The following is a 10069-nucleotide window of genomic DNA, read 5'->3' on the forward strand; positions in this document are numbered from 1 at the left end:
TCAAGTAAGGATACTTCCGCCCGGTGACTTAGCACAATACCAACCCCTGCACATCCCCCCGCAGCAGCCTCTGGATCACCAGAGATGCGCAGACGGAAGCGAGTGGAGACTCACGGGGCGGTTAACTCAATCATTGTGCTTGCATCTTGAATTCTCGTTTCTGAGACACAGCACACATCAATGCCAAGCGAGTCCAGTGTGAGTGCAAGAGCAGCTTGTTGTCCTGCTTGCTTCAGAGTGCGAACATTGAACGCGGCCAGAGTGGGTGTCGAGGCTTGAGAACTGATTTGGAGATTCCTGAAGATGTCGGCACCATGTGAGGAGCAGATGCTGCACGCAAAACTGATGTATGACGATCGGAGTCATCAGTCCTAAATGCTGGGCCTACAAGGAGAGGATTATTAATGGGATGGGGAGAGGGGGAAGAAAAACATGTGAAGAAGAAGGGAGGCGTCAGCAGTGGCCTGTTTTCGCTTACCCACCCTACTGTATGCAGCAAGTAAGGCGACCCGGCTGATGGCACCACGCGACGGCCTATGTGGCATGAGTTTATTTGTATATGTGCAGTTCATGGTTGTACGTGGGCTGGGATACTGCCAGGGCGCCCACACCTAGACAGGAGGACGATTAGGGTCCTCAACCAAAGCCTTTGGCTCAAAAGCCTAACCACAAGGCAGCGGTGTTTGGTGGGAAATGCAAATGCATTACCATTTCTACGAAAAAAGTCGCCACATGTTCCAACCCCCAACCTGGAGGGCCAGGAGACCTTGTTCGTCAGACCTCTAACCATTGACCAACCTGGATGAGAGATTCCACGGCGAGGTCCAGTCTCTTCGTGACGGCTGCAGTTAGCATGATTGACAGTAACATCAAATGAAAATAATGAGAATAATTTAGATGTAACACCTTCTCGGTGCCTAGCTGTCATACTACCCGGAAGCACAAGGGCTGATTTACTGTCAGCTTGCCCAAGCCTAGCCAGGAGCTGTCGAGATGCCGGAGTTAGGTTCAAACCACGGACCTTCCGGTCAGTAAGTCCGCACCTTAACCACTGGGCTACATGGAGCCCACTATCGACCGTAGCTCTAATCAATGGAACCTCTGGGAATTGCATGCAACTATGCTGAGAGGCATAGAAACAGAGGCGTACCCAGATTTATGGTGGGGAGAACGGTAGGATATTTGGGTAACTTATGAAACTAGTGTGCTTTTGACTGTAGGTACGAATATCGCACAAAAGCTTCCTCCGGTGCCGGAAAGACGATGTTTATTTCAGTAAAATTTCTGAAGTCACTGCAAGGAAAGCTCGATGCCATATTTAAATAATCTCAATTCCTGAGGAAGATTCGCTGTCAGCCTTTGGAAGTCTAGACTACCTGGGTATGTTACTCGCTTTACAAGGCACTGGCGGCACAGATCTAGAGTGGCTTGTTGGCCCAGGACTCCAATGTTCATCTGCTGCTTATATGGTCTACAGCTCGCGTACCAACTGGATAATACGAGAATGTACAGGTCAAACTGCAGTTTGAAGGTCGTGTGACTGATACCACCTGGAAGCCAGCCCAGCTGAACTATGGCCTGCCAAATGATGATCGGTCTCCTCCAGGATGCTCGACGGAACGCCATCACGACGGCAGATATTTCAATTCTGGGAGATCAAACCTCACCTTAAGCAATGCTTTCTGCTGCGAGTTGGGTGGTTCTCCTCCAAGCCCATTCCCTCAAATTCGTCAGTCCTTCGATTATTAGGTCGCCTTCAAAAACTCTGGTTCGTGCCCGTCTAAATATTTAGGATCGGCCGGTCGGTTTGACAGCACAAGTGCCAAATTAGGTCGAGGAGATGACTTTCAGTGGTCTGCCGTTTTTATTGGGAGGTCTCCCCAAAAAATGATTAGTACAAATTATTGCCAGTGGTACCACTCTTATCAGAACCCAATGGTTTGCCGTCGTTCGCTTCTCACCCGCTCACGCCTTCTGATCGAGATTTCTAGAGGAAAATGTGTATGATTGATTGAATCGAAGCTAATCCATATGGCAGTTTGTAAGTACTCAGTTGTGCATGCAAGTGTTCAACCGATTGTCACCAAACCTTTTCGAAAAAGAGAAAGGTGTTTCTGATCGAGATTTCTAGAGGAAAATGTGTATGATTGATTGAATCGAAGCTAATCCATATGGCAGTTTGTAAGTACTCAGTTGTGCATGCAAGTGTTCAACCGATTGTCACCAAACCTTTTCGAAAAAGAAGAAAGGTGTAACTTTACCAAGACTGATTTTATTCACCTGGTAGGTATCCGTTTTTCTGAACCTACTTGCTTACCATGAGCACTTCCAGTGAAGCAATGCTGTTAGTGTTGGCGAAAACGTTTTAGCAAATAAATTTGTTGGTCATATTTCTCAACAGTACGAAACGTTCGAGGAACCGATGGCATTTCTTCATATCAGGGAAGGTCGACGTCTTAATTCTGATAGGAAGACTGGAACAGTCAGTTGTAAATATTGTACCGGTGCCCAGTCAGTTCGGTTGCATTGGATTAGTGGTTGTATTCTGAAGGGTGAACGACATAAGTTTCGGTTGTTTGCAGAGAGCTATCACACTGCTGTTTTATGTTTATCGCTGGCGAACCGTGAGAACTCGCGTTATCATCTTCCCCTATTAAAACTGGATTTTAGGGTCGAAATGGTCTCGGTTGTCAATAGGTCCTGAATACAGGAATTCTCTCGTTTATTCTATTGATACGATACTGATTCCCGTAGAAGCATGATAATTGAGAATGCTTTCGAACATATTCTGGACGTTTTTCTATGGGACTATGATTACAAAATGCTCGTGACTACACTGAGCTTCGTAAAGTGGGCTTTTGAATCAGGATTTTCTGGGGATATGGAACCACAATGCCCAAATTGGATCGAGAGTCTGATAACGTAGACAAGGCAAAGATATATTGCAGCTGTGAGGTCAGTGCAGTTCGAGTAGGTCGTGGCACATCGATCACTGTTAGGCACAATGAGTTCGTTTCGTGCCGCGAATGTATTCCCCACTTGTTTTGTGGTCGCGTATTTTGAAGTCGAAGGTGCTCGCACCTCAAGGGGTAGTCCCACCTGCCCATCGATCTGTCGATACCGGCTATATCGTCCAGACGTAAACCTGTATACGGCATTTAGGACAAACTGAAGAGTGTCTCTGCAAAAGTTCACGAGATAATAGCTGGCAGATGCACTCTTAGGTCAGTTTCCGGTCAATTCCGTCAATATAGTCGATGCACTTAGATGTCCATTTGCGAAAGATTACCTTTACTCTAGGTGCTCAACGAAATGAGTCAGTCGGTCCGACCAGTGTTGGGTTGCACCATCTTTATGTAATGCACCCGTGGGTACAAACATATCGGATTTTACAAAAAGAACTTTTGGCCAGGTCAAGTGTGTGAGAAACTAGTGTGAAGCTGAAACCCTTCAAGTTGAATGTTTCACCTGAGAGTTTTGTTAGCTGTGGTGTGAATTCCTTACATGTCTCCAGCACAGTACTACACACCTTCAATTTAAGGTCTTCCATTATTGGTAAGAACGGTCTTGCGAACAAAGTCCTTGGAGGTAGTCGTGAGATTTGTGGGGATGTTACTCATCATTATCTTCTGAACAGTCCTATCCCGGCGTAGTTACTCTGATGAGTCCACGCCAAATAAAAGAAGCATCGGACTCGAGTTTTGCTTTTACTACAGCTCGCCAGCAATCCGTATGTTTGACCTCCTCCCGGGGATCTGAACTCATGATATGGTAGGCAAGTTCGCTCACATTACTTCACCAGTTCAAGCTGGACGCACCTCAATTAGCCCTTCTGAACATGCGAACTTGTTCGTGCTTGAGCGATGATTTAATCGTCCAACGACGACCTACTATCTACCTTGGTTGTGTCAGTTGGTCGATCCGGCCATCAGGATCTCCAGTCAGCTCCACGGGCGACTGAAACCTGCTGGACAACCTCTTATTAGTTGTAGCCGGTTGCGTGATCCGTAGAAGTTACACACTCGAAACATTCGTTTGATGTGCTCAGCATACTCCTGTCATGTTGTCACTCACAGGCACCCACGACTTGCCGCAACCACTGTCTTGCAGTTATCATCCTTCCATCGCGATCACTCATTCGACGCCTAAGATGCCCTTTCCTATCTCTGTACTGACAATCGTCTGCCTTCACGTTCGGTCTGCGAGTTTGTTCCCCGAGGGGCATCCCGTCCTCAACGAAAGGCCATAAATCTCATGATCCACAAAAAATACGGTCGAACGCAGTGCCGGATGATAGCATAGACCAGATAGATTCCAAGCGTCACTGAGTGGAGCAAATAATGAGTGAGCTTTCTAAGGTACCAATCGCAGTATTTCTAGACTTTGGTCCCTTGGAGGGATCTATGGTTTCAACATCGTTCGTTTCACAGCGAGAAATCCGTTTCCCCTTTAGATTGGTGACTGATTCGTGAAACGTTCGGTCGCGAACTGTAACGAAGCTGCATTCATTGTAAAGCACCTCTAGCCGTCAAAGTTCTTTTCTAAAGACACGTCCTTTTACCAGAATGGACTTTCTAAATCTCTATAATTTCTTATGGATTCTGCAAAAGCTGCACTGAACCAAACTTCATTGTACAAATGGAGCTTACTGAAGTCTACCGTCCACAGATTTATGGTTTCTGTTGACATGCGCGATAAAAAATAACTGATCTGTTATCCTTGTTCAGTATAATTTTAACAATTCAATTTTAATTCAAGTAGTTCGAGCTGATGAAAGATAACAACTGATGGTCAGTGTGTCTTTGGATCATAAGTCTAAAAAAACGTCGAAAAAGAAAACGCGATGGTTTTTCTTCAATCAAGATATTGTAATGTGTGTGAAGCCATGCTTTGCTAAAAGGCCGAGAAGCACTGTACAGTTGCTTTATCCCTATCGAGTAACATCAGTTGTGTGCATGCCACGAGTCTCCAGACTGACTCAAACTCGCAACCTCCTAGTTAGCAGTTGAAAATTAAACTGTTTAGCCACGAGCGGCTGATCAGCAGTGTCGTCGACTCGCACCAACTGACAGTTAACATTCAACTACTTTACAGCCTGACTGGAATTCAGATGCGTATTAAATTCGTCTCGTTTGATGTTGCACCTAAACATGACAGCCGAGTGAACCGCTTTGCGCGCTGTGTAACGTATCACGAGAATAACTTGGAAAAGCCAGGAACAGACATTTTTAGGTTTAACCCTGTGATAATGTGAAAATGAACCTGGTCTGTTTAGATTCAAAACGGTTGAAGTGCATTAATTTTTCACTCTCATGAATTTGGATGAATGAGATCATGCAAATCATCCTGCTCGCGCACGTATATAGTTATGCATGATTACTATCGACCGTCTTGAACTACACTGACTTACTTCGCCAAACCCAACACTATGCAGCACAAATCAGAAACGACCACACAGAGTTTTTACCTGACTTGAGGTCATCTGCTGTATGCACTTCCATGCATGGCCAGTTAATATCATCAAGCATTATTCGCACGACAGTGGAACAAGATGCTTAGTACACTCATTCTGAAGAGGACCAGACTCACTCGATTTTGGTTCAATCGACCGCCTGCTAACTGATTTACTTACCTCTAGAGTAGGCCAAAGGTTTAAAAACTAGCTGGAAGTATGTCTGTTGGGGGGGGGGTGAGAAAGACCAAGCCCTCTTTAAAACCACTGGTATAATCATCTGAGATATGGGAATTCCTTCTTTGAGAAGAACTGATGACTGTTTCTTTTTCTAAGTACAGATGGCATGGCAGCTAGGCACCGGAATGGTCTCACAGTTGAATGATTATCTTTCACATACTACCCAGCAACACTTTTTGTCCAAAGATTCCATAAACTAAACCCAGGGAATTGTCTGAAGAGATTCGCCCTGAGTTCACATTCAGTCAAGTTAAGTCCGACGTACAACGCATGGTTCCAACTGCTGCCTATGGTGTATATACCACTGAATCGAAATCTATAGAGTCTCTATAATCAGCTGCTAATCGAAGCTGTAGACATCAATGAAAGGAGCCGCTCGTCCCTCAGCTGTTACGTAAAGTAACCAAGCATAGCCTCTTTGGTTAACACTAACAACCACATGATCAACAAACTCCCATGGTGAGCGTCCGAAGGCAGTCACTAAGCTGAAGAATTTTGTGCCTAAAAAGTTCTTAATCAAGCTGAACAATTCACTGTTGTTAGGTGTGAGCTCCACACAGTGTGACTGGATGGCATCATACCTGAAGCACCCTACTTGCCAAGCAGTTAACTGATGTCACTGGAAAACGCAACTGTGAAGAAAGAAGGCAACGCAGAGCCTGTGGTGACAACAAGTTACGAGGTAACATGATAAGCTAACCGTCCGGATTCACTTCAGTTTACAAAACTCATTATCTGAGTACCGTGCAGTGTAAAAGTGGTCAGCGTAGACGAAGGTCATCCAGTCGGTGAGGTTTAATTTTCTCAGCCAGCATGATGATAAACGATGGGAGCGCTTCCGAGTGGCACGAGTAACAGAAGAACTCAATCGTATTCACATTACTAATACAGAGCAGCATCCAGCAACGTTTTGCGTACACTGATAAAAACCGTGATCTTGTTTAGAGAAATGGGGTTTTCCTGGAACGAACAGAGATCTTATTCTTGTTCCGACCACGAGGTCGGAACGGTAGCCACCTTGATGGGCAAACGTAAATCATATTGCATATTGATTCGGTAGAACCGGAGAGGTTCCCATCGTCCCCACATTTAGGCGTGAAGTTGCTATAGATTTTGACTTAGAATGTAGGGACTTAGACGCCGTGGTACGTACGTCCACGTACCAGCATTCTTGGTGCATAGATCAGGATGCTCGAGAAATCTCGGTGATGTTGAGGCACTCTTAATGGATTTCCAAATGAGTATCTTACACACCAGCGGCGAGGTAGTAATACTGTCCCCATCATGAAATTAACACTAATTAAAATAAGTCTAATAGGTCTCCAGAAGTCAGTGTGTTACAGTCGTGTGGTCAAAATAGTTCCGGTTGATACAGCTCGAGGGAGGGGCTGGATTCGAGTCATGGGTAGAAGAATCTGGCCCACAAGGCAGCGGGACGAAATAGAGTTCATATCTTCTTTGGGTCAACTTGCCAGATCTTAGCTTATACTTTTGTTTTGGTTAGGAAATGATCCAACGCACCAACATGTGCCGGTCAGTATGCTAAGGTGATCCGGATTCGTATCCCAGTCACAAGCGAAATAGAACCCGCATGACATTCATGTCATCCGGTCCGGGGAAATCTGCAAAAGTCTCGTAAAAATGATCTATCCTCAGGAAAAAAAACAATCAACGAATCTAGCATGATGGGGCTGTTCACACACCTTCATTGACAGCCATTTTAACTTAACATCACCCCTTAAGAAACCAACGCATGGGCAAATACATCATCGCAGTACTGACTGGATACCTCAGCTGTGTTTGATGCTACCGCATAAGAAACAATGGTTCAGCTGGAACACCTTTTCGGTGCCTGGCTGCATCCGAAGGAAGCGCCAGGGCTAGGATATTACCAGATCATCCAAGCCCAAATGGAATCCATCGAGATGCATAGGTTGGCTTCGAACCAGCGACCTTCTGGTCAGTAAGTTGGCACGTTAACCACTGAGGTATCTCGAGCTCTATCTGCTGTATTCTTAGATCGAATTCTCGAGAGGTGAAACATCAAACGTTAGACGTAATGCAGTAAACAGAACTATCAATGGTGCTCCTGTAATGTAGTCAGCATAACCATACAGATCCTCACTTTAAAAAAAACTAGAATACCTCTGCACCATCATCACGAACACCTAGGCAACAATGAGCTGGTTAGGATAACGAATATACTGCTTAGTCATCCTTTCCATAATTAACATATAGCAAAAGTGTAGACAACAATTCAGATACGTTAGATTTTCAACTAAAATGCGCTCCGCAGATAAGCAATCGTTAGTTTTCACTGGAATCTGATATAAATGAATCAACTCACACGTATACGGAAGTAAGGTATAATTTGAAATCAGACAGCTGCGATTGATTAGGCAAAAATGTTACGGTGAATGGGAAGGGTGACCAATAACAACTGTCCATCTCCATTATTAGCTGTGACTGATGTTCCGACCCAGCAGGGTCCCTAGAGGGGCTCAAAAGGACCGGTCTGTTTGAAAGGACATTCGATAAAAAGTGGCAGTCATGGATAGATTCGGAGTTGTGAGATGGATCACGTCTCCGCAACCGGGAATACGAACGTTTGGGGAGGGCGAACAGCCAGTGAATGTTTTGTGAGTCCCGAGTAAAATAAAGGTAAATAACGATCAGTATAAGAGATATGAAAAAAACGGAGACAACGGAATGCTGGTAAGTGTGTGCTCAAGATATCACGTTGGAAATCAATTTGACTATTGGCTGACATAAATAAGTGCATCATGTTGGGGAGTAAATGAGATTTGGAATGGGACTGTTTGGCGTTATTCTTGTGGTTTTGGCCGCGGAGGTAATGCAGGCGGCTGAGGTACGGGTGGAGCAGGTCGAGCTGGAGCAAACGAGTTCAGCTGAAGCGAAAACACGTAAGACGTTACACAACAGGAATAAAAACAGTTCAACTGTGTTGTCCGGTCGGTTTAAAGGTGTCACACAACAGGAGGGGGTGATCCTAATATATCACCAGACCGAAGTAGGACCAAACAAAGAATTATCGAAGGATATACAACCATGGGCATTCCGGCGAGTAGCCCACACCTTAAACCTACAATCACATCACATTCAGTCTTAGTGAACGACAAACTTTCAGAACGAATACTTAGCCCGCAGTCTTCACTCCTGGTAGCAGTCAACATCAGTCCACCAGAACTTGTTTGTTCGGTTTAAGAGAGGTGACAACTGCTGCATATAAACAGGTGAGATCCTACCATAGAGTGCTTTCTGCGACCAAGGACTAAGAACAATCTAATGGAAACTAATACCGATCGAAACTGTGTGCATAAACACTTGGATGGTTTTGCACAGTACAGTAGCGTGGATATAGCAATATCCCAGGTGCACACGGAATAATACACTCTGAAAATGAGCGACCGCAGACCAAACGAGTTTGTTTCACGGATTAACTGTCACACCAACCAACCAAGTATCTGAAGGATGGTGTGAAATGTATTTGGGTGAACAGCCTATCACACGGCGGCTCTGTTAGTCACAAAATCAAGACAGCTCGTTCCATTCTAGCACCATTTTGGTTCTTTGTTGCCAGAAAACCAATGAGAAACACGAGGGCTAGAGTACTGTCAGATTTCTTCAACAGAGACGAAAAGGATCGGGAATTGAAGGTTGGAGTAGAGCATCTGAGCTCCCTGAAAATCAGTCATGCTAGGCGCAAGACAGATAAGTACGAAAAGAGGCAGTCAGCTCATTACGCACTGACGAGAGCCGCTTTGCAATCAAAACACGGCCAGATGCAAGAACCTACGTTAATTAGCGGTGTGTTTGGATCCGAAACGGGTGTGGGAGAAGGTTGCCTTATCCCAAGATGGTCCTCATCATCAACAGGAAGAGACTGGTCCTTCGATCTGCAAATGGATGCACAGGGTAGAACACAGCAGTAGGTCTTTGGATAAGTACATAAAGGAAGAAAAATAAGATTGAGCAATCAAGACTTCGACCTCTTTTCGAAAATACTTTCCGGACAAATCTTATGAGAGATTTATTTCTCAGACAACTAACCCACTTCGTTGTTTTAACGTCATGCGCTGATTGACGATGATGGGTCAGATTCAATTCAATATATCAAAATTCTACAGAGATGACAGTTGATAACGATAATGTGGTGGAGAGAAACCCACTTTCCCAAAATGAATCGTCATCGATACGATCATGGAAGACTCACTACGAGCCTCAAAAGTATGAGATGGCCCAAGTAGTTAGAGCGCGAACTTACTGACCGGAAGTTCCCTGGTTCGAACTCGAACTCTGCCTCTCGACTTCCTCTGTCTAGGCTGGGCAACCTGGCAGTATCCCAGCCCTCGTGCT

At 45.0% G+C, this 10069-nt stretch overlaps 2 protein-coding genes across 2 annotated transcripts in view; one reads left to right on the forward strand and one right to left on the reverse strand.

Moving 5' to 3' along the window:
* T265_02578 (hypothetical protein) overlaps window positions 1-5254 on the forward strand; it is a gene marked incomplete at both ends in the record, with an annotated part of 35252 nt that extends 29998 nt beyond the window's left edge. Inside the window, one exon of the mRNA XM_009166857.1 lies at window positions 5006-5254. Coding sequence (XP_009165121.1) covers window positions 5006-5254 — 249 coding nt within the window. The remainder of the gene's footprint in view (window positions 1-5005) is intronic.
* T265_13046 (hypothetical protein) overlaps window positions 1-10069 on the reverse strand; it is a gene marked incomplete at both ends in the record, with an annotated part of 71740 nt that overhangs the window by 2796 nt on the left and 58875 nt on the right. Inside the window, 2 exons of the mRNA XM_009166890.1 lie at window positions 799-1123; window positions 9510-9609. Coding sequence (XP_009165154.1) covers window positions 799-1123; window positions 9510-9609 — 425 coding nt within the window. The remainder of the gene's footprint in view (window positions 1-798; window positions 1124-9509; window positions 9610-10069) is intronic.

The sequence above is a fragment of the Opisthorchis viverrini genome (genome assembly GCF_000715545.1).
Source record: "Opisthorchis viverrini unplaced genomic scaffold opera_v5_31, whole genome shotgun sequence".
NCBI lineage: Eukaryota > Metazoa > Platyhelminthes > Trematoda > Opisthorchiida > Opisthorchiidae > Opisthorchis > Opisthorchis viverrini.